General features: G+C 42.0%; 1 protein-coding gene across 3 annotated transcripts in view; it reads right to left on the bottom strand.

The window, feature by feature from the left end:
* TRMT11 (tRNA methyltransferase 11 homolog) overlaps nucleotides 1-23072 on the bottom strand; it is a 58452-nt gene extending 35380 nt beyond the window's left edge. Inside the window, exons 1-8 of one of the 3 annotated variants that reach the window (XM_040965192.1) lie at nucleotides 22967-23056; nucleotides 14943-14950; nucleotides 14124-14145; nucleotides 10951-11024; nucleotides 8147-8228; nucleotides 7962-8054; nucleotides 7594-7728; nucleotides 6748-6904 (exon numbers count right to left, since the gene is read on the bottom strand). In XM_040965192.1, coding sequence (XP_040821126.1) covers nucleotides 6748-6904; nucleotides 7594-7728; nucleotides 7962-8054; nucleotides 8147-8228; nucleotides 10951-11024; nucleotides 14124-14145; nucleotides 14943-14950; nucleotides 22967-23038 — 643 coding nt within the window. In that variant the 5' untranslated portion in view covers nucleotides 23039-23056. Of the gene's footprint in view, nucleotides 1-6747; nucleotides 6905-7593; nucleotides 7729-7961; nucleotides 8055-8146; nucleotides 8229-10950; nucleotides 11025-14123; nucleotides 14190-14942; nucleotides 14951-22966 lie in introns of all 3 variants that reach the window. The other 2 variants (XM_040965191.1, XM_040965193.1) reach the window with 2 other exon arrangements.
* Nucleotides 23073-25164: the final 2092 nt, after the last annotated feature.

Raw genomic sequence — 25164 nt, 5'->3', positions numbered from 1 at the left:
TCTGTTAGACTGCATGACTCCATGCCTTCTATGCTTTCAATTATTTAAGGTAAAATTATAATAAATTAGCCACTGTGAACTGTTCGTTGGGTAATCACTATGTATCACAAAACTACTCTTTAGGTTAGATGGAAGCATTTTTTAAATTTAGTTATATCTCAGGTACCGTTTTTGAGGAATGTTATTTGGTGGAAGAAGGATGCTAAGCCAGAGAGTGAAGTGCTGGAAAAGCACATAACAGCACACTATGTGATCTAGAAACTGACTCAATCTCTCATCACTTAAATATTATCCACTCTAAGATTAGGGTAGCATCTTATAAAGCAAAATATTTTATTCTACAGCGTGAAAACTAATGCTTCACCTTCAGACAGGTAGGAAAGCTTTGCAAATGGAAACGGTTTTGCTGAGAAAAAAAATCAGGAATAAATACTATATGTAAGTTATCCTGTTCTTAAAAAAAATTCTCTCAATCATTTATACTACCCATGTGAGCAAGGACAGAAGCTCTAAAAATAGAAGTCACAGTAAAAATGTGAGACTCAAGAAAATGAGAATTATGAAGAGGTATAGCAACAACGAGAAGCAAAAAATACCATGCAAACAAAGAGAACTACTTTCTCTTTCTACCCTCCCAGAACTAAAATGATCAGTTTCCCAACAGCAGGTGTCTGCATCTATTTGTGTGCAATGACAAAATTCCAGAAGTATCTATAGCCCCTCTCTCCTATGGGGTACCTTCCGACAGATGAGGACAGAAGCACACTGCCACCTCAGCCTTCTCAGTTTGGAGCAGCTGACTCAATTGAAAGCAAGGATGAAAAAGAACGAGAGCCATGTCTGCCAAGTTCTGTGCTATCTATAACAATCCACATATATGTGTGCTAGTTATTTACACTAAACAGGAAATAATGACTATAATTTTAGCCACAATTTCATTGCCTATTGTCATAATTTGACCCACTGTTGCAAATTCTGAATAACTTGGAAATTAAGACAAAGCAAAGACCAGAAACTGAGTTAATGCCCACATTCTTCATCACCATATATTAGTATAATCTCTCATCTTTCACCAGAAAGGCATCACATTTCTTGACAAAGTAATAACCCAGAATTAATAATGATGTTCATGACAGTTCACTGGACACTGTGTCCCAGGAGCTTCCTAGAAATAGCATATTATCACCTCACCTAATCCTCACAAGGTACTTACTAGGACCATTCTGCCAGTGTGGAAACTGAGATGCAAGCAAGTTAAGAACCATGCCCAAAGCCACAGAGTAACTGAGAAAGATTTAAACCTTGTGCTTTTGGTGCTTTTCCTTTGAGTTTGGAACCAAAAGAAGTAAACAAACATTAGCTTACCAAATAGAGAAATAAAACAACAGGTAGGAAGTAAACACATTATACCAGCAAAGCTATATACTCAGGTACAACACTCACTCAGGTGTACAACACTCACACATTCTGTTTTTCAGACACAGGGCTGCACCATGCCAGGAGTTCACTGGATTAATGCATAAACATACCAGAACAGCAGCACCTCCTGCTTACAGAGAGCTGATCCAATGGTATGTATTGCCCTTTTGGACAAATTACAATACAACCTTCAGAAAGTCTAAATAAAATGAGAATTGACATCTTTCCTAAAACACGAAGGAAAGTGAGTTTCTGCAGCTCCCAATGTCATTACCAACAACAGTAGCAAATTTCAAAATAAAAAAGGAAAGGTAATTATTTAGGCAGGAGGAAATTCGCAGGTTCCCGGAGGTTTCTCTACCCTAGTCTATGTACTTGATAAAATCATAACTTACAGGACTCACAGGGTGGCCGCACCTCGAAAACAACACACATTTCCAATTTTGCATCATTAAAATGGAAAAGAAATTAGTTATGCTTGAATTTTATAGTTGTTAACTGGTTCAACACAGTTTGTACAGTCTGAGAATAAAATGATACTCACTTTCTCCCTCATTTCCTTCCCTGGTCTCCCTCCCACCTCCCTTCCCTGCACCTTTCATTTGCATTGCAGTCAAAGGCTTAAACTTTTAAATTTTATCTATTTATTTGAAAGTATCACAGAAAGAGAAAGAGAAAGAGAGAGAGAGAGAGAAAGAGAAGAGAGAGGAGAGAGATCTTCCACTCTCTGGTTCACTACCCAAAGGGCCTCAAGGACAGGAGCTGCAAGCTTCTTCTGAGCTTCAACAGGGACAGTAGGGACCCCAATACTTGGGCCTCCTCCAGTGCGCCTCTCAATCCATTAGCAGGAAACTGGATTGAAAGTGGAATCACCAGGACTAGAACTGAAGCAATTACAGGATTCCAGAGTCTCTGGCAGAGGCCTTGCCAGCCATGCCATAACCCCAGTCTCAGGCTTAAATTTTAAAAAGATAAATTAATAATACTAAAAAGGACAGTGAAAGAAAACACATCATTAAACCCTTTGTGAAAACCTACAGCCACGGAGGGCACAGGCAGCCTCTTTTTTCAATGCTTCAAAAGGGATCTCCCAACCATGAGGCAAAAAGCAAACTGTTCTTAAGAACTGTATCTATCCACAAATTACTGGCTATGAACAATTTCAAAAAAGTATTACAACCAGACAGATATCTTAAAGCTATGCATCACATTATACAAATGTACATTTTTGCATAAAATTTGAAAAGATCTTCTAATTATCCAGTAATTGTTCTATAAGAAATGATCTACTGTAAGGAACTGCAGTAGGACAAACAGGATGTCCTTCTCAAGCCCAAGAAGGTCAGTGCCCCTGCACTGCTCTGAAGTCAACATTTCATAATATATCCAGTCTTATCAAGGGAAGGAAACTACCTAGACTGAAAGCTCTATTTATGCATTGGCCTATGTGTTTTGTATATTTTTTGAATATTTACTCTTATTTGAAAGGAAGATTTTGAACAAAGAGAAAGTCTTTCACCCACTGGTTCACTCCCCAGATATCTACATCAGCCAGAGCACTGAGCTGACCCTAAGCTGGGAGCCAGAACCTTCTTCTGAATCTTCCACACGGGTGCAGGATCCAAAAGACTTGAGCCGTCCTCCATCATTTCCCCATACTGTTGCAGAGAGTTAGATTTGAAGTAGAGCAGCGGGGACACAAACTAGCGTCCATATAGGATGCTGGTGCCACAGGACATCCTGTGTGTCACCTGCTGTGTAACCATTCGGCCCCCTGCTTTATTAGATTAATATATTAGTTAATAAATCACTGTTTTATATTAATGTATATATCTCAAGAAGCTCTCTTATCACAGAAAGCTGTTAAAATTCAAGATCAAAGCTAAGGATTAATAAAGGTACCACATTTGCAAAAAAGATTAACTCACATCATACAGGTGAATAAACTGCACATAGACTATACATAACAGTTGAAGAGTAAACCTACAAGCAGAAGAGAATACAAATGAATTCCTCTAAATTGGGTATAAGGAAATCTTTATTTATTTATGTATTTATTTATTTACCTTTATTTTATTTTTATTGGAAAGGCAAATCAGATTTATAGAAATGGAGATTCAGAAAGATCTTCCATCCACTGGTTCACTCCCCAAATGGCCACAACAAATAAAGCTGAGTTGATCTGAAGCCAGGTGCCTTTTCTGGGTCTCCCACATGAGCGCAGGGTCCCAAGGCTTTGGGTTGTCCTCTACTGCTTTCCCAGGCCACAGGCAGGGAGCTGGATGGAAAGTGGAGCAGCCGGGACACGAACCAGCACCCATACAGGATGCCGGTACATGCAAGGTGAGATCATTTAGCCATTGAGCCATCATGCCAGGGTAAGAAAATTTTTTAAATGGCAAAAAAAGTAATGGCTTTTTTGCTTTTGTAAATCAAAAGATAAATGTCAAGTAAGGAGAAAAATTTTTGTAACACACAGCACAGAGAGAGGGGACTAATCTTTAGCAAAGGAACAGGGCGGAGTCTCCATCGCAGCACAGTATGTTAGCCTCCACTTGTAATGCAAGCATTCTAGATCAGATCTGAGTTCTGGCTGCTCGGCTTCCTACCCAGCTTCTTGCTAACGTGCATGGGAAAGCAGTGACAATGGGGCACTCTAACCATGCAGCCCCTGGCTACCGGCTCCTGGCTTCAGCCTAGTTTAATCCTGACTCTTGTGGCTGTTTGGGGGGTGAACTAGTACATCTCTTCCTCTATCATTCTGTCTTTTGTGCAAATAAAAAATATATATATTTTTTAAAGATTTATTTTTATTATTTTTTTATTGGAAAGGTGGATATACAGAGAGGAGAGACAGAGAGGAAGATCTTCCATCCGATGATTCACTCCCCAAGTGAGCGCAACGGGCCGATACTATGCCGATCCGAAGCCAGGAGCCTCTTCCGGGTCTCCCACGCGGGTGCAGGGTCCCAAGGCTTTGGGCCGTCCTCGACTGCTTTCCCAGGCCACAGGCAGGGAGCTGGAAGGGAAGCGGGGCTGCCGGGATTAGAACCGGCGCCCATATGGGATCCCGGGCGTGCAAGGCGAGGACCTTAACCACTTGCGCCACCGCGCCGGGCCCAAAAAATATTTTTTTAAAGACAGAGCACTAAGAACCCTTTATTAAACCAGGCAAAAGACATGAAAGAAAATTCAAAAAAGATTATAAAAATTTCCCTCAAAGCACAAAGTTACTAGACTGTTTTGTAACAAAATAGAACTGAGGCATAAATTCAAAGAGGTATGTTTAAAATCCAAAAGCTAAACAATATAGTCTACTGGTGCAATTATTAGAGAACAGGGACCCACCTATATTGCTATCCAAAATACATAACAGCATAATGGAGAAGAATTTGGCAGTATCTTACAAAGCCAGATGTATCCTCTTCTGCCCAGAATGCTACTTCTAGGAATTTACCCTAGCTCTGTCTCAACAATATTACAGAGGTTATTCACTACAAGATATCAGAAAGTACCAATGTTCAAATACAAAACTTCAAATAAGTACACTACATGCACCTATGGGACAAACTGAAGAAAGAAAATAAAAACAGTATGCTTCAACTGACAGAAATACAGGTTGAGTAAATGTGTTGATAGTGATAGGAACCCAAATTTCTCACTGTGCAATAAAGTGCGCATAAACATGGAATAGCGACAAGCAAGAAAAAACTCTGTAAGGATACATCAAAACTTTTACTGTTACGTGCAAACCCACAATTTCTAAGATATGCAAAAATATGTATACACACCATATGTAGGAATATTTGTGCATGTATTTACAATCCTTGTAATAAGAGTTTGAGGAACTATTCACCTGGGTAACCAGACAAGAGAAACAGTTCGTGAATAGTTAGCTTTCTGATCTGAATTGAAAAAACAAACAATGTCAACAAATCCCAAGAATCTAGCTAAAAATAACTGAGCATGTGCAAATGTCTAAGAACTAATCTAATGGAAGTGATGGATTTAGATAAGGAACAGTGTTCACAGGGTCATACTGTGTCTCTTCACATATTGTTCAATAACAATAAGGGGTAAAAAGTATCACAGAGTGGGAAAATCAAACACAACCCAGACTGGCTGATCAAAATATTTCCAGTGGGGGTAAAGAGTCACATTGTGATATTCCGCCCTAAGATGTACACAAAATTATTGATGCAGCACTCCACCCAGGAATGTACAATCTACAGATTACCAGTAGAAAACATCAATAAACCACAAATGAAGAGCATGGAGATTGGCTGGTGAGTTAACAGTAATAAACAGAAAACAAGTCATCCATCAGTGACAAATCTTTTGACCCTTGATACTACCTCTTCCTGATCCTAAGGAGTTACACTCCTCAAGCTAGTTTATGGCATAAAGTTGGCTGGCAGATCCTAATGCAGAACTTGAGAGCATGAGTTCTTGAGCTGGACGAGTCAGAACCATCTCACCCTTGCACACTGCAAAAGTTCACATAAGGGTCACTTAAGCTGCCTGTGCAACATCTGTGAGAGGATTTTTTTAAGTCTCCATTTTAGTTGTAAAATATTAGACAGCAGAATTACAGTACATAGCTTGGTTCTTGCCAAACATTAGCTTTATACTAGCACAGATCACAGAACCACAATGGGTTGAGCCAAGACAAACCTAACCATGAGTTCTGTCTGGGAATAGGTAAGATGAAGAAAAGTGCAGCAGAGCAGGAAAATGTCTTCCCAGAATCAAAAGCAAGCTTGATGTTTTCAACTGGCAACAAGTTGGTTGAAGCCTTTCCAATTAAGGAGATACACAACCAGGTCACAGCCCCAGCAGCCAGATTCTAACCCAATGGTAGTCACTGCTCCTATTTTCACATTTCCTAACAAAGATCCACAAACCAAATCGAAGATACAGTTTTTACCCCATCTAAATTTATATTTTTCAGTTTAAGAAGAGGATCTTTGTTATGTTGTCTTTCAGCTATTCCTTCCTGCCAAAAGTTTTCCTATTTAAGTAAATTGGATAGTTTTACCACATTTGTAGAATGCACAGTATTGCAAGGTTTTCTGCTGAAAAAATATTAGATGTTTCCCTTTATTGGTTTGTTTGGAATGAAACACAAAAATTATGTCACCACAGTTTTGAAGTGACAGAACAATGAAATACTGGCTATTCCACAAAGATGTGGTTATCTCTTCAGCCATTATCCAATGACAATTGCAACATTATTCTGTCCAAGAAATCTTTTAGCAGAAACATTAGCACAGCTTTTATTAACATAAATAACCGATCTACAGTAGTTCATAGGTAAAATGAAAATACCTGTTCCAACAAATGGATCAAAGACAATATCATTTTCTTTCACTTTTCCATGATTGGCCATGATGAATGATAACCCAGCATCCATGCTTGTATTTCCAATAAAATGTCTCTTTTTGACACTGTATGATTCAATAAGCTCTCTCTGTCCATCTGCAATCTAGATCAGATTTTTTTTAATTAGGACAACCATACAGAACAAACTTAAGACAATCATTCACAATCAAACCAGTGTCTTGCTGATATGAACTTCTCTTTATATTGTTCTAAACTTGATCTACAAAAATAATGTAATCAAGTAGATATGGACAGATATTTCTGTTTAATGTTTTCCCCACTTACTGTGTCTTTTCAGACAAAAAGTAAGTTAAACTTGAATGTAATTATCACCTTTTTCTGCCCCTAACAGTAGCCTGTTAAGTAAGCCTCGACATACTCACTGTCGGCCTCCAGGCACTCACTGGGCAGAACTGCCTTACAGTGATGTCATTTCTTTGTAAGAGGGAAGTCCTAGAATGGAACTTCAGAAATGAAACCTGCCAACCATCACAGCACTCTGCCTTCCCTCCCATTTATTAAAACAAGCAAACAAAAAACCCAGGTTTTCTGGCAAGTCTTGTTTTAACATGCCTTTCTCCCCTGGTCCTGACATCTAACCAGTCTCTTGCACTTCACAGGAGTCCCTGTTGGGGATGGGAAGAGAGGAAAGGACCACCAATTTTAGTCCACATAATAGCTCTGACGTTTCATCTGCTTTAAAATTCTAAATATAAAGAATCAAACACAAAGGTCAAACTCTTAGTTTTTAAAGGAAACAAACTGAGATAGGTACAAAGAATACTTGCTTACCCATCTACCAAAATAAATATTCTGGGGAGTCTCAGGGATACAGTTTGGATCCAAGCCATAATCCTCCAAAACAGAGAATACATGCTGTGGCTTCTTCAAATCCACTTTTCCTTCAAATGGCAGAAATTCAAGTGCCTTAAAAAAACAATAATGCAAATGTCCTACAGAAATTCACAAGAAAAACCAGCTGATCTAATAACATCTATTTGGAAGTCTGGTATCTGTATTAAATAATGTAAAACATGAAAAGCACTCAGCACAATATGCACAAAGAAAGTACTTAGCACACTGTGCTACATATCATCAATGGCTACACTATAATAATCCTAAAGGGTGGGAAGAAGGGTTATTTTGCTAAATTCACTTACATCTATTCGCTTGATTTTTTCTTCTTGTGTCAATGTTTTATTAAATGTGTGAATCTTTATTTTATAAGTAGAGTCTGAATGTAGAAATGGAATCTAAAATAAAAACAAATAAATTTTTCTAAGTTTAGTTGTTTTCCTACAGAATATGCACATATGCCTACATAAAACCATGTTTCACTACGCACCATCTTCTCCACTGGGTAATTTTTAAGAGAACTGTACAGCTCCTCAGGAGATTTTCCATGACCCCAAAGTTCAAATATAGACCTAGGAAATAAATGATTGGTACTAACCTCAGTAATAAACTTAGTTCATGCAGTAATATGTAACAGCCATCTTACCAGTTCTTTATATCTGCCCCACTAGAAGCACTGACTATGCGCATTTCTGAGCAACAACTGACAAATAAGTGTGTGTATAGATACAGAAGTCTAACACAAGCACACTTAAACTTTACAAGAAAGGAGGAAAATTCAATTCGAATTTTCCTAAGTCTTCATGATTCTATTTATAGTTTTCACTTCATGTATTTGAGACAGAGCTTCCATCCATGATTTACTCCCCAGATGCTCACATTGACTGGGGCCAGACGCAGGAGCCAGGAGTGCAGGCCTTCCAAGTGAGTGGCAAAAGCCCAGTTCTGTGAGTGGTCACTGCTGCTGCCCAAGCTCTACGTCAGGAGCAGGCTGGATTCAAACTGAGGCACTCCGACGTGTGACGCAGGCATCTTAACTCCAGGTTAAACTCAGGTACACCCATCACAATTTTATACAAAAACAAACAATGTAACATACATATATGTACAAAACTACATATATTAGTGAAACAAGCAAAAAGCTGCAGAAAATTCAAATTTCCCATGTCCTCTGCATAACAACAGTGAAAAAGAACCATGCAAAATGTTCCTGTTAACCTATTAAGTGGTAACATTTAGTAACTTATTCAAAATGTTGAGATCTAACAAGATAATACACAAGAGTCTGCTCTACTCTTCCTTCTTTTTGTAGTACGGCCAAATACTTCATGCCAAAAATAAGCTTGTTAAAATTTACGGCTGGGTCTGGCACTATAGCTTAATGGCCAAATCCTAACTCTGCAACTGTTGGGATCCAATATGGGCACCAGTTCATATCCCAGATGCTCCATTTCCCATCTAGCTTCCTGCCTGTGACCTGGGAAAGCAGCAGAGAACGGCCAAAAGCCTTGGGACCGTGTGCCATGTGAAAGAACTGGAAGAAGCTCCTGGCTCCTGACTTCGGATTGGCTCAGCTCTGGCCATGGCGGCCACTGGGGGAGTAAACCAGAGGGCAAAAGTCCTTTCTCCTTGTTTCTCCTTTTCTCTGTGAATCTGCCTTTCCAATAAAAATAAATAAATCATTTTTAAAAAATCATTTTTTAAAAATTTACTGCCATTCCCTATTCCTCCGCAGGAAATTTTGAATTTAAGTTAGTTTTAAATCAGAGCTTATCAAATTTATTTTCATTTTATTACAATAAGATTGCAAATATTATCTTTGAAAAAATAAATGCCTCCTTGCTTTCTAGTAAGTTCACAGGCAGAATACAGTTACGATAGCACGCTTAGTCATCACTTCAGCTACATGAAATACTCAAGGAAAAGGCAACTGACAAAAGTTAAATATTAGGATTAATTTTACTATTAATCAGATATGTATCAGAATAATAATGTACAAACTCTTAGTGTTCAAATTGCTGTTTTATTGTTTAAATTATTTTAGTTATTTGAGAGGCAGAGAAAGAGAGAAAGCTCCCCTTCTAATGGTTTAACCCCTAAACACTCCCAATAGTCAGGTGCCTGAGGCCAGGAGCCATGAATTCATGCTTCATACACCAGGAGCAGAAAATCAACCCTTGAGCCATCACCCACTGCCTCCATGGTCTACGTAAGCAGGAAATCACAGGCAGGAGCTAGAGCCACAAGTCAAAGCCAACCTCTCCAACATGAAGCTTTAGTATTCCAACCACTGCCTTAAATACTAGGCCAAATACCTAGGCTCATGTAGCTATTTTAAACCAAAAATGATATAATTTTCAGATTCAGACGTCACAAATGGCCATTAGGCTAAGTTAAACTAGTAATTATTCAAGCTGTGTTCTTTAAATTATATTTTTATTTTCCAGCTATTTTAATTAATAAACAAGGCTCACTAACAAGCCTCAGTTCAGACTAGATTTAGCATTGTGGGCGACTGCTCAGTAAGATGATGTGAAACAACTATGAGGCCATGCATGGCCAATCCGTAATGCAACAATTACAAAGCATGCCACTAAGCATTGCTAGCCATGTCAACAAAAAGCTTCAAATTGCCATTAAATATGATTTCTAAGTTTTTTAAAAAATGCTTTTAGCAACCTAACAAAATGGAGAAAAAAGGCAACTAAATGACAAACTAAGCTGTTTCATATTTAACATGTTAGTGAAAAAACATGCTCAATTTTCAAAGGAAAGGAATAAAATGTCAATGACAAAATTTACAAATAATCAAAATAAACAATGAAAAATGTGATTATATTCATTTATAACAAGATATGATTGTCAGAATTCCTTTCTCTAATAAATAAAATGTATTTCATGGCAATTCCCACATTTTGTCACTTTATATTTCACCAATCGGTTTATTCAACCATCATATAAGGCACAGATTTAGATGTCTTGGTTATAATTAAGTGTGACATCATCAATCTTATGTAACATCTTAAACTATAATTCTGCTTAACACAGAACTATTTAAAAACAAAACAAAAGTTTTTACATTTCTCCCTCAGACTCTCACGCTGGTTCAGCAGGTATTTTCTCCTCTGTTCTTTCACTGTCCTCCAGTGGAAAAGCCCAGAACTACAAGCTAATCTCAGCGCTTCCTCCATGAAGGCTCCTTTTTTCTTCCAACACCGAAACAACAGTAAGACAAGGCACCCAGGAAATGTGAGGTGTACACGCATGCAGGAGAGCACGGAAAGTTTCTCTTACTTGGCGCACACTGTCCGCTTCATTAAGTTTCTTGCAATATCCTCAGAGGAAATGTTAAGGATCCAAAACGGAGACTGAAAGAAACAATACCCAACATATCTGAGTGGTTACACTGACTAAACTTCAATCAGTTAATATGAACAAATTCTTACTTGCTACCTTCATGTAAGGATACTTGATCTGAATACAACCAAGATAAAAAAACACTCCATTACTTAGGTTTTACAGGTAACATGTTAGGATAATAGAGTACAGTATCAGATCATTTTTATAAGTGACCCTCACAACTGACAACTACCAGTAAATAAAATCCAAGCTTATTCGATTTTAAGGTTAATTTTGCATCTTCCCTTTATGTAGTATGATATTATACAAAGTTTAATCTCAAAACTTCTTATTGTTACTAATCATTCTTATAAGACAATTATTATTATTATTGTTTACTTTCAAGTAATGCCCATACTCCTTAGTTACTAAATGATCTCTCTTCTTCTGGTAGCTGTAGCCACCTGAGGGGCCGGAGAGGGCAGCTTTGAAATAACTCTAATGGAAAGTCAGAGGGGACATTACTAAATTATCATTGACCTTTATTATTTTTATCACACAGTCTAAGGAAAAAAATCTTCTCAGGAGTTTTCCCAAGCCCCTATCAAACACAACATTACAGGTGCTGATGAATCCTTTGCCGGAACTCAACACAACCTAAACAGAACCCGAGTGCAGTCCACAACTCAACTCTCACCCAACTAGCAACACCACCTTCCTGCTTTGCTCTTCTCCTCCACAAGTGAAAGTCACTCAGGAATAAAAGTCCAACACCAGCAAACTTCCATCCTAAATTCTCTTATCTTTCCCTGGACATTCTTACCTTCCTGGTCTTCCTCCTCACATTATCCGTAATACTTTGAGAAAAAATCCAAAGAATTCAAACACGGAAAAAGATCGGCATCTTAATATTACTTGCCTTAAGAAAAACAAAAAGGCAACCTAAATGGATAACTTATGGAAGCAGCAAACAATATTGTACAACTATGTTAGTGATGAATCCTTGGGACCACAAGTGGAAAAAGTACCTCACAAAAACACTAGAGGGCAGAATGCCTAAATTACAACTTGTCAAAAAGGTTTTTGAATGATATTTTTTATTTTCTAAACTTCTTTTGCATACTGATAAAATGCTCACATAAAGCTGACAGACTCACAATTTTACACCACACACAATGTCAAAGTTTAAAAGATTCATGGAGGCCAGCACCATGGTGTGGTAGGCTAAGTCTCTGCCTGCAGTCCCAACATCCCTTATGGGTGCTAGTTCAATGCCTGGTTGCTCCATTTCCTATACTTAAGCTCCATGCTTATGACCTGGGAGAGCAGAAGAGAATAGGTCAAGTCCTTGAGCCCCTGAACCCAAAGACTCGGGAGACCTGCAAGAAGTTCCTGGCTTCTAGCTTCCAACCAGCCCACCTCTGGCCAATCCAGCCACTTGGACCAGCAGATGGAACATCTCTCTCCCATTCGCTCTCGCTCTCTTGCTCTCTCTCTCTTCTTTCTGTAATTCCACTTTTCAAATAAAAGTAAAACAAATCTTAAAATTAAATAAGAAAAGATCCATGATATAAACCTGAAATCCAACCAAATTCTAAATTTGAATCTAAATTCAAAGCTAAATTTGAGCATCCCTAACTCCAAACTCCAGGATCTGAAACATCTAAAATCTCATAGTGCTTACACGACGTTTATGTTGCAAGCAGGCAATTCCATCCCTGACCTTCTGCACGGCTCACAGGCAATAAAGGCGCCCTGAAGCACAGTGTAAAGTTACCCTCAAGCAGTGCACATTAGGTGTATGGGAAACATAAATCAACTTTGTGTCAGACTTAGCTTCAATGTCCAAACTACCTCATTATTTAAATATAGGTATTTCCAAACCACCAAAATCAAAATCTGAAACACTTTGGTCCCAAGCCTTTCATCTGACGGACACTCAATTTCTATACATCACCAAGAGAAGACAATCATTTTTTTCAGTGAAAAGACAAATTTACAAATTATGGCATAATTTTGAATTAAAACGAATGTCATCGGAAGAACAGCCAGGAGCTCAGTCCTCAGAAACAGAAGTACAGTAAACTTCCTTCGGGACTCGGGAGAGGAGCTTTCTCTGGTCCTTACTTAGTTCCAACTTTGAATCTCCACCCTTCCAGCAATGACCATCAGGGTTGCTCTGGAGCACCCCAAAAATTAGATCAGATAGATAGAGACCAATAAGGAAAGCTTAGAACAGACAGGAAACAGTCAGCTTGGACTCACATCTACTTTACTAGATGGGACACAAAGATCAGTTACTCCTCACTAAGGTAGTGAAGATTTCTCTGCACACCCCTCCTAAAACTGTTCTGAGCCTCAATCGTTAACATATGGCTTGTTAGACGTATAAGCCTGTTTGGACTATCCTAAAATTCACCAAGTTCAGTAAAAATCACACTTCAATACTATAAACTGCTAAATATAAACATGAAAACAGACACAAAACAGCTGAAGAGTACCCTATAACCATTTTAAGGTATATAGCACCTGGTTCTGTATAAACCAAAATTGAAATGTCAATGAAGCAGTCACAGGATGTGGTTAAGAACTTGCATTTTCTAACATACTGGTCACTCAATACCATGTCAATTAACTGCATGATGTTATAAATTGTTGTTAAAGTTGTGTAGTGGCTTTTCACTGGAGCGGATAATATTCTGCCAGCTCTACTTTCAGACCAGGGCTGGTTTCCCAATGAAACTGTTGAATTTATCTGGACAATAAGATGCTGGACTCCCTGCATGGTCCATGGCCACAATGAAGGAATCATGACTGGTTATGAACTGCACTACTGTAACAATATGGAGGAATCCAACACGGGGGGAGGGCTTTTTAGAGGGGTTGGGGGAACCCAGAGCCTATGAAACAGTGTCATAAAATGAAATTAAAAAAAAAAATGAAAATAAGTAAACAATAGGAATAAATATAAATTTCCAGCACCACAATTTTCTCAAATCACATTATTCCATTCTTTCTGGACAGAGCAAGTAATCACACAAATACAAATCTAAGATGGCCATTTATTCTCAAACACAAGGTTCTACCTATAAGTGTACCATATTGGGTTTAGTAAAAATCCAACTTACCTTCCCATAAGTTTCCTGACTGCTGGAGAAGTGGCCACCAAAAAGTGAAAGCAAAGACTTTATTTCCTATATTGAAAAGATCACAAAAGGAACACATTTTAACACAAGGAACCCAGCCTACTAGAAAGGCAGACCTAATATGATTTTTTTAAAAAGATTTATTTATTTTTATTGGAAAGGCAGATATTCAGAGAAGAGAGCTAGAGAGGAAGATCTTCCATCTGATGATTCACTCCCCCAAGTGGCCGCAATGGCTGGAGCTGAACCAATCCAAAGCCAGGAACCAGGAGCTTCTTCCGGGTCTCCCACGCGGGTGCAGGGTCCCAAAGCTTTGGGCCGTCCTCGACTGCTTTCCCAGGCCACAAGCAGGGAGCTGGATAGGAAGCAGGGCTGCTGGGATTAGCACCAGCGCCCATATGGGATCCCGGTACGTGCAAGGCAAGGACTTTAATCACTACGCTATCACATCGGGCCATAATATGATTTTAAAAATAAACAGAGTGGGCTGATAAGTTACTTGGGCCATTTACACTTCAACAGATAATTTTAACTCAGAGTCCCCCCCCCCCAAAAAAAAGAATGCTATTGTAACAACACAATCAAGTAATTTCTGAAAAATCCAAGCAACAGGAACATTGTTAAAAGGCTTAATCAGGAATTGCCCCAATTTTCAAAAAGAAAGAAACAATTTCAAATGAACAAATCTGACAATTATTTAAAATGCAATATTTAAAACAATTTTGGGATGTTTGTTAAACTAAGAAACATTACTGTGGATTCATGAAGCACAAGTTAATTTAGTTTCCTTTCTGAAGAGACCTACAGAACTAGAAAGAGAACCAACAAAACAGTTACTTCAAAGACACCATGCATAAAGTATTGCCATCAGTTGAATTAACACATACACATTCTTTAAAGCAATCACCATACTGATAAACACAGAATGACTCTACAAATTCTATGATTTGTGTCACTAATAAAGAATTCCCTTAAATAAAAGCAGCAAGTCAGTAGTCCGTGTGTTGAATGAAGCTTAGTAGAGCTCAGAGCCAGAGAGCCACAGTGCCACTGCCATGATCCTCCTGGTGCACTGCTACACCTGCTGCAAGGTCATGGGCAAGATGTGGGTACCCTAGCTGGAGCCACTGAGGGCCGAGTACCCCGAAGGGGACACCCTGGATGCCCTGGTCCTGAAGCACTACTGCTGCCGGTGCACACTGCTGCCGGTGCACGCTGCTGTTCCATGTGGACCTGATCAAGAAACTGCTCAACTACGCACCCCAAGAGAAGTGACCCTCCCCACCCCCGCCTGGCCCCCTGCTGCCTCCGGTCAGAGCCATCCATGTCCTGCCTGGAGCTCTCCCCGTGGTGGGTAAGGGGACACTGGTTCCCCATGGCCAGTGAGTCCCCTGAGTCACATGCTGCTCAATAAAATATTTGTAGAAACGTGTCTGCCTAACAGTCTTTAAGTGGACTAAGTCAGTGAGTGGAGTCTGCAGAGATTTCATCGTGACTGGAGTGGAAAGACTGGCAGCAATAGAAAACTGCTGAACTATCAAAACCACTTGAGCAGAACCCTTGGAGTATGCCCCACATCAGGAACCCTGGGCTCGTTGGGAAGCTGGGTGTGGCTTCTCCCCTTCTCTCTCACCCACTTTCCTCTAGCCCTTGGCCCTTCGTACCCTAATCAAAGATGTAAAAATTATCAAAAATAAAATGTATACAATTTTTTAAAAGAGAAAAAAAAAATAAAAGCAGCAGACCTTCACTCCAGCATGGAGGACATATAACAGCTGCTGCCACTCTCCTCCCAGCCAGAAGGCAAACTGTAACATCAGGGGCACAGTGGGCCACAAGCATCCTGGGGTCAGAATGTGACCCAAATCGACACCAATGGAGCAGCAGCTAGTTCTATTCTTATCATTGCTCTGCTTATGCAATAAACCACTGTCTCAAAACTTAGTATTTAAAAGGCTGGATTCAGTCTAGTCATACAGACAGACCAAGAATTAGCACAGACTATAAGTAATCAATAAAGGAACAGCTATTTTGCAGTGTGGATAACACACATCTCAATAGATGACATCACGAGTCTTGGGTGTCAGAGTAAGGCTTTTCTGATTTCCCAAATACTAGCTGAGTCACTGTCATGGTTCTAATACACTTTGAAGGAGCCCATCGAAGGTTAGGCCCCAGTGTGGTGGGATCAAGAGGTGGTGAAAGCTTTAAGAACTGGAGCTTCGTGACAAAAAGCTAGAGCTGCCCTCCTCTTGCCCTCCTGGTCTTACCCCAGGATCTCCTGCCCACACACTGCCACTGCCGTGAGGGCATCCATCACCAGGGTCCTCACCAGAGACAAAGCAGGTGCATCCCCGACCCTCCCAGCTTAACTCTCAGCCTGCAAAACTGTGGACTAAGGAAGCCTCTATTCTTTGTAAGTTCCCACAATGGCAAACAGATTCAGTGTTTTTTATATGAGAAATTTAACTCCTTTGACTCCAATTCCCTCATGTAACTTTCTGAGGTGAGAGAAGAACACAGGACCTAGACTATTAGCAAGGGAATGAGGATGATCACGCCTCAGATACACTGACTCCGCAGTCTGGCAGCACACAAGATGGGCAGAGATCTAATACAGTAAAAAAAATATATGAGGTTGAAGTTTCATGGTCTCATGGGATTTGGTGTTCATTCTATAGTAAAGTACACTGGGAAATTAACATTCCATTTACAACACCTGACTAAATCAAGCTGAATCATCCAAACTCATTGATCTGAATACACTGTAATAAACCAGCAATAGTAAGTTAGCCTCCACCTGAGGTGCCAGCATCCCATGTGGGTATCAGTTAATGTCCCAACAGTTCCACTTTTTGTCCAACAGCTCTCCTGGGCCTGTACCAGTCAGGCAAGAGACATGGGCACGTGGGCTTCAGTATAGGGCCCAGTCCCAGCCACTGTATCCAGCTAAAAAGTGATCCATTGGGTGTAAAATAACATCTTCTGTCTCTCCCTATCTCTCTGTAACTCTGTCTTTCTCTCACAAAAAAAAAAAGAAAGAAAAATGTTTTTTTAAAACAAATAAATAAAATAATTCAAATTTCTTATTTGAAAGGAAAACATTAAGAAATTAACTTACCTATTTGGGAAACAGCAAATGTAAGATTTTTATTCATTGGGTAGGGCTGGCGTCATGGCATAGTAGCTTAAGCATCTACCTATGGCACCAGCATCCTACATGGGTGTTGGTGTGTGTCCTGGCTACTCCATTTCCAATCAGTTTCTGCTAATGGCCCAAGTCTGTGGGCCCCCGCATCCATGTGAGACACCCAGGAGACGCTCCTGGCTCCTCATTGGCCCAGCTCTGGCCATGATAACTATGTGGGGAGTGAAGCAGAAAATGAAACTGCTCTATCATACCCACACTCGCTTGCTCTCCCTCTGTCCTTCCCTCTCTATAACTCTGCTTTTCAAATAAAAATAATTTTTTTAAATACTTTTATTCATCTAATGGCAAATACACTTTGCAGTTGAGACTCTTTCTGTAATAAGAAAAACTTATATTGAACACTGGACATGAAAACATGGCAAGATCTGGGATGTCTTGTAGCCACTTTTTCTTCCACTGAGACTGCTTGAGAACTGGCAATAAAACCAAGGTTCTAACCTTTACTTTTAGGGGAAGGCAGCTGCCAAGTGAAACTGGCCCTGATTAATTATCAAAAGTACAACTAGGTGTCTAGCCTAGGGTCTCAAGTTCTTGCCTTGAACGCTCCGGGATCCCAGCAGCCCCACTTCCCGTCCAGCTCCCTGCTTGTGGCCTGGGAAAGCAGTCCAGGATGGCCCAAAGCCTTGGGACCCTGCACCTGCGTGGGAAAGCCAGAAGAGGTTCTGGGCTCCTGGCTTCAGATTGGCTCAGCTCCAGCCATTGCAGCTCCTTGGGGAGTGAAGCAATGGATAAAAGATCTTCCTCTCTGTCTCTCTTCCTCTCCGTATATCTGACTTCCCTTGAAGAATGTCAAACTATGTAGTTAGGAACAAGAGCCAGCTTCCTGCTGAAAACAAACAAACAAGAAATCTAGAAATGCTGGACCTCTACCTTGAAGGCACAGAAACATGACAAGAATTATCTGGCCAAGATCCAGGAGAAGACCAAAATTCCACCAGGACTCCACTTTCTCTCTGTGACACTGACCAATTCCAAAAGCAGCTATGAAGGTAAATAAGCTATCTAGAGCTTACTGGAGCTAGAGAAAAAAAAGGAATACAGTGCCAACTATGACAAGGAAGGCAGCCCGATAACCGCCAGCCAGCCACCATACCCCTGAAGGATGCATGAATCCAACGGAAACAGAGCTTAATACCTGAAAATGAGTTCATTAGACACTGGATGGCCAATGCTCCCATGTGTGCCTAGCTTCTTCCAGAGAAGCACACTCCCCCTGGCCTCAGAGAACCTCCCCAGATGAATTTTAAAATGCCACATCTGGCACGATATTCTAAGTAAGAGGTACACATGGGAAGTCCACAAATGGGAGCGCACAGATGTAAAGAGTAAATACAAGCAACAAAGTCCACAAGCATGTCAGAAATCCAGAGGAACACTGACTATATAAAAATCAACAGATCGTAAGGCAAGGAATGGAATAGCCAAACCAGAGGCCAGGGAGCTCCAGGAGTTATAGGCCAAAGCAGAGAGATGAGGAGACATCATTCAGGAATGGAGGGGAGTCAGTGCCATCTGGAGAGCCAGGGGAAGGTGAGAGAACAAAGCAGGGAACCCCACAATAGTGGATTTCAAATGCCAAGCTCAAAGTTCTATCCTTGGCACAATGAGTATGTGTAACAGGACTCAGCTTTTGCAAGACTAAACAAGCACCAGGATAAATTACTAAGAAGAAACTAAAGGGGAAGAAAAAGGTAAAATGAGCAAGCATTAGGGATATTATCCTGGAGACGTAGCCTAACCATTCCCATCTCACTGCACTGCCTTGCAACATCTGCCCATCCTCCTTGCTCCCTCTGCTTCCATTCCAGGGTCAACCAAGTGCTACTTTTTATCTGATTCTCTGGATTATCTTTCTAAAACATGCACGATACTGTCAATTCTTGTCCAGCCTCTGTGCCCAGTACTGCAGCCTCCCACACCAAGCATATCTCTGTTAGCCTTGCACCTGTATTTGTTTTTCACAGAAGTGGTTTTCAGGACTCTTCACTCACAGGACATCTCCTACATTAAGACCTCATTAAACTGTTTCTCCCTGCACGAAACTCAAAGATGTAATGCTGAATCAATGCCCCAATCTTCCCCCATAACTCCTAAGAACGATGAGTAGAGCATGGCTGAAGAAAATCCCAGCCTCATGGCAGTTACCTCATCTCCCCTTTAGCTGATTTTCAGCATGGCTGTACCACCAATATTCCTCTCTACTCAACAGTTTGTCTTGTCCCCTGGCAATTTTCATTTCTCCATTTACTGTTCCTCTATCTCTGAAAAAAAAAAATCTGGGCTCAATCATTACCTACAATACAGACCCTCAAACACACCGTCTCATGCTGATTTTTCCTTTCTCACCCTGTTTAAGGACAAACATCCCTCATAGGCTTTTAAAGCCATTCTCCCCGACTCCCTAGCCTGGAAGGATATTCAGGATTAACTTCTACATATCTCAGTCCCCCCTTAACCTCAGATCCTTCTCAATTACCTAATCTCTTACTTTCACTTCCGACACTCTAGTTGCACTCTACCCTGGGTTGGCTCACTGGTTCGATCTAGTACCCTGCTTACACCTGGGAAAGCAGTAGATGATGGCCCAGGTATCTGTGTCCCTGCCAACCACTTGGGAGACCTGTATGGACTTCCAAATTCCCAGCTTCGCCCTGGCCCAGCCAGCCATTTGGGAAGTGAGCCAGTGGATGGAAGTGCTATCTATTTCTTTCTTTCTCTCTCTCTCTCACTCACTCTGCCTTTCACATACAAAGTAAACCTTTAAAAAACAATCTAGGGCCCGGCGCGGTGGCGCAAGTGATTAAAAGTCCTCGCCTTGCACGCCCGGGATCCCATATGGGCGCCGGTTCTGATCCCCGCTTCCCTTCCAGCTCCCTGCCTGTGGCCTGGGAAAGCAGTCGAGGACGGCCCAAAGCTTTGGGAACCTGCACCCGTGTGGGAGACCCGGAAGAGGCTCCTGGCTTCGGATCGGCATAGTATCGGCCCATTGCGCTCACTTGGGGAGTGAATCATCGGACGGAAGATCTTCCTCTCTGTCTCTCCTCTCTGTATATCTGCCTTTCCAATGAAAAAATAATAAAAATAAATCTTTAAAAAAAAAAATCTAGCCTGTCTCCCTTGCCTTATTTTCTAGGGATTAGTAAACCCAAGTAACCTAGCTTTCTCCACTAATGTTCTATATAACCGCCATAGCCAAATTCACAAAGCAATTTTCATCTAATTAAAGGTATCTGTAAACACTTCCCTCTTTTCTAACCAAAAACTACATGTATTCAACAATATCTATTGATTCCTGCTTCTTAAAACTTTTCCTGATTTCTTTATTCTGACACTTGCCTGTTTTTTTCACAGCCTCCTCTTTCTTTCCCTTAAAATTCAAAATTCAAAGACACTGAACTCAGTTCATTCAGCATCTCTGGACCCTGAGTTACAACTTCACATGCACAAGATTCCCAGAAATCCACTGCCCACGTGACCACGCTCTGTGCACAGGCTCACGTCCACTGCCCCTCATCATGTCCGCTCAACACACACGCACAAACTATAAACACCTGTGCTCCCCATCCTCAGCGCTCACGTACCATATCCACCCACAATCCAGCCGTGATGATCTTTTTCTGCCACAGAACATTTTTTGTGATGAATTGTATACATCTGGGTCCATCGCCCCAAAGCCCTTGTGGGGATTAACCTACAGGAGGCCAGGTTGGCTCCTAGCTCCTTTTCCACCCCGGGAAGAAGTGCCCATGAGTGCTTGCAGGTGGGTGTGGGGTTTCAGCTGCAGGGCTTGAGGAGGGCAGGGAGGCTGATTGGAGGAGGGATGGAGCCACAGGACCCCAAGGACCTGAAAAGCTGGGTTGGTGGGTCAGGGTCTTGACATCCAGACAGGTGCCTGCTTGTGTGGGTATCCACTATGCCAGCTATGGATGACTTTAGGGTCTCCGACATCCGAGAGGATCTCCTGCTCAGGCTCGTCCAGCTCCTCTGCTGGGCCGTAGCTATACACCGGGAGCAGGTAGTGAAGCTGATCCACCCGTTTCCTCTTTTGGATGGACATACATGGCCACTGCCATCACCACTCTGACCAGGTAATGAGGAAGAAGGGGCCCAGCACATAACCACTAAGGAGCCACTGCAGGCCTGAGGAGCACTGGGTGCTGTTGTGTTCTCATGGTATGGTCAGGTCGAAGGCCTGGTGGTCCACAAGGGCAGTGGGGCTGCGGGAGGGTGCAGCCCTGGTGCTCTTACCTCCCATTACTCTCCCAGTCCATTCTCTTACTGCTTGCCCAAGGTCAACTTTTAATCCAACAAGACAATACCAGCACACCCGTAGCTACTCTCTCAGTTCCAGGTCTTCTCCCTCTCAAATCGGCTCTCCTTGCTGCTTCAAATTAATTTCAAAAAATCAGATTCTGCATTGGTTTTCCCTAATCCATGATAGCTATCACACAGGGGTCCAAACCCCTGTAACATATACGAGCAGCACGGACTCGCTGGGTTTTGACTATTGCTTACAGCTTTTGTCTACACTCCTGAGGAATTGCACGTTTTTCAATTTTTTTGATTTATTTCATTTTCTATATGCCACGTGTTGATACCTTTCCTAATGGAGTATTAAGCCTGCGACTGGGAAGAGAAGTGAAAGTTTCCATTGTAAACATTAGAAAAAGAAAAGAAAAAAAAGAGGAGGGTAGGAGAGGAATGCCAGCAGGAGGCAGAGGGGAAAGTATGACTACGCTCCTAAATTAGTATTGTGAAATGAGTGAAATATGTTCACTGCATTTTATAAACAATTTTTTAAAAATATGGTCGGTTCTCTCCTCAGACCTCCTCAATAAGTTCCACTTCCAACCTCCAGTATATTCAATGTTTTGCCTTGCTGACCCCTTCTCTAAGTCCCCACCTCTCTCCTTTATCACTCTGTCAGTAACACCAGCAGCGTGCACTGCTAACTCGCTGATTTCTCTCCAAGGCCCTGCTGACACTACATCCTTTAGCTCTCGTGCCATGCTCTCTCGGAGCCCAGAAAGAGGCCAGCATCCGAAGCTCAGGTAGATTCCACTGTCCTCCTTTCTGCGCTCACATATCCCAGTCTCCTTCCTTGCGCTTACTCAAGGCACTTACTGTATAACCCGAAGCCCTTAGCCTCAACAGTCAACTGCTGGAGGCTCGGACTGTCCTAGCTATAGTGGGGACCGGCACGTTCTCTTGGAAGGACTAAAACTCGCTGTCCCACCTCTCCCTCCTCTGTGGAGCCCCTCCACCGAGCTCGCGCCACACACAGCGACACCTGAAACAAGACCGGGACGGACGCCCTTGGGCTCAGCCAGATGAAGGGGAGGACTCCCACCTGCACCTGCCGCTCACCGGCCTCGGTGTGCGTGCAGAGAAAGGCATGGCGTGCGCAGCAAGGTCCCCGGGGTGGATTCCACACTCCTATCACACTCCTCTGCCCACTGTCTCAAGCTTCCTCCGCTGCCCAAGGACTGAGGGCGCGTGGTCCGCCCCCCACCTGGAGGCAAGCCCTAAGCCTTTGCAGCTCGCCTCCGCTCTCACCCCAACCCGCACCGTGCAGTCGGCCGGTAGGAAACTGCAAAGCGCGTTGAGCACTCACAGGAAGGCGAAACTCCAGGTGCTCCTGCGCCAACAGCAGAAGATACTTGTTCAGGTTGCAGGACAGCGCCATTTCAGCCGCCACAGTGCGCCTGCGCGCCTCGCGCGAAGTCCCACCCCCTAACTCCCTTGGGAGAACCGAGTTTCCTCTAAGGCGGAGCCTGCAGACCGGAAACGGAAGTAGAATGAGGCTGGCCGCGTCCCGTAGATTCTCGTTCCGGGCGTCGCAGGTTGCACCGACGCCGGAGTGGCGGCTGTGAGGGCTGCTGCACATCTTGGTTGCCAGAAGTAGGTATAAAATGAAAGGTCTCAGCCACAGAGAGCGCCTGTGACAGATCTGTAGACAAATGAGAGGGTGCTGTGGCGTCCCGTGTGCGCGGCGGTTCGAGTCCCTGCTGCCCCGCTTCCGATCCAGCGCCCTGCCCATGGTTTGGCCCCTTCGCGCTCGTGGAAGACTTCGTGGCATCCTGGAAAGTGAACCAGTCGAGGAAAGATCTCTGTCCCTCACTGATTAATATTTCTCTCTCTCTTTTTTTTAATGGGGATTTTCTCTTCCCAAGTATTACTAGTAAAATGTACAGTTAGTGAAAGAAAAGAGGGGAAGACGACTTCTGGACAGTTTGGGAAATAGCGTTTTCTTGGAGCAAGTTCTGTAGGATTTGGAAAGTTCACAGGGAAGCATTCTTAAAGCAGTTGACATTTAGTGTAGTTCTGAAGTCTCCAGGGCGGTCTTATATAAGCATAATTCATAAAGAGAAATTGCACTGGCTGTTCTGTGTAAACAGGACACAAGAAGTCGGAATGCTCAGGCAACAGATCAGACTTAAGCAGCTGGAATTGATTTACGAGTGACCAAGCGCCTTGGGAATAGATTTCGGCTAAGTGTGATCTCCAATCCTGGAGCAGAGGACCAACCTGAAGCCCCAGATGCTACAAATGAAGCAGGTTCCACGCATAGAAAAATTAGGCTGAGGCTTCAACCTTCCCCCCTGGTGCTAATGCTGTTGCTATACAAATACGGTACTTAAAGGTGCTTTGCCTGATGGAGCAAGTGAGTGAGTTTGCAGAAGGCAGCCTAGACTAGAGTCTGCCAAGATTCCTTCTCTGGGCCAGTCTTGGTTCTCTATTTTGCCATACATCCAAAAGTTTGCACTCTTACTTAACTCCATGCCAAACAGGACCTCGCAACACCCTCAGCCACACTGCTCTAGGCTTTGCGGCTCAGCTATTTTCATCTTTGAATGGGACCCTATTTTTTACTTTCCTTAGGTAGATCTTGGGAGTCAGGGGCAAAATAAGATGATAGCACATTTGCCTCATTTGAACCAGATTTTTAACCCTCCAAACTCCTAAGCAAGTGATTTGCAAACATCACACATTCTCAAAACGCAGCTTGCCTTTTAATGCCTGTAAAAGCGCAGTTCCCAGCACTCCCCACATCTTGATCCTATTTGCTTCTAAGAAGGCAAGTTCTACACAGTAAAAACTTCAGTAGCAAAATTGCCCTCTGACCTCCTGTCCTTTACTTTCTCCCTGTAAGGCAAGCCGCAGACAGTACAATTTCTCTTGCCCAAGACACATTAAACAAATGGGAACACCTTTACCCAAAGGCAAGCCCATAACGGCAAAACCAAAAATAAAATGCTACTCCAGCCTTTTGCTGCCTTTCTGCTTGGAGTCACCTTTGAGGTCAAATTATAAGATACCCTCACACACAATCTGAAGGAATTCTGTACCTTACCTTAGAGGAAAAAATATGGTGCAGAGAAGCTAAGAAAGCCCAATAGATTTTGTTTGGATTCTCCAATCTATTGTTCTTAAATAGCACCTTTGTCCAATAAGGCTTCTTCAGAACTATCCATGCCTAAGCAGAGAAATGGATAGTTCACCCTGGGTTGTTGAATCTTCCCTCAGTAAATTCTTACATTATGGAAGTTCATGGTTAAATAAATGTCTTCTATTAATCTACAAATTGTCTGTTCATCTCAGCAAACCGTTGGAAGGCAAAGGGAAGGATTTTCTTTCACTCCTGTTACAGTACAGTCTCAGTTCCCCTAAGAGTGATTTTCTTGAGCATACACTTTAACAGGGCACAAAGGAGAGCGTTAATTCTGTAGGGCCCCGTTTCTCACACTGGCAGCACATTGCAGTTTCTTAAGGGTTTTTGTTGTTGCTGTTTCTAAAGACTGAGTCCTGCGA

The sequence above is a fragment of the Ochotona curzoniae genome, unplaced genomic scaffold (genome assembly GCF_017591425.1).
Source record: "Ochotona curzoniae isolate NIBS_2020 unplaced genomic scaffold, NIBS_Ocur_1.0 scaffold_3890, whole genome shotgun sequence".
NCBI lineage: Eukaryota > Metazoa > Chordata > Mammalia > Lagomorpha > Ochotonidae > Ochotona > Ochotona curzoniae.
Note: the sequence above shows the minus strand (reverse complement) of the source record. Positions and strands in the feature narration are given on the sequence as shown.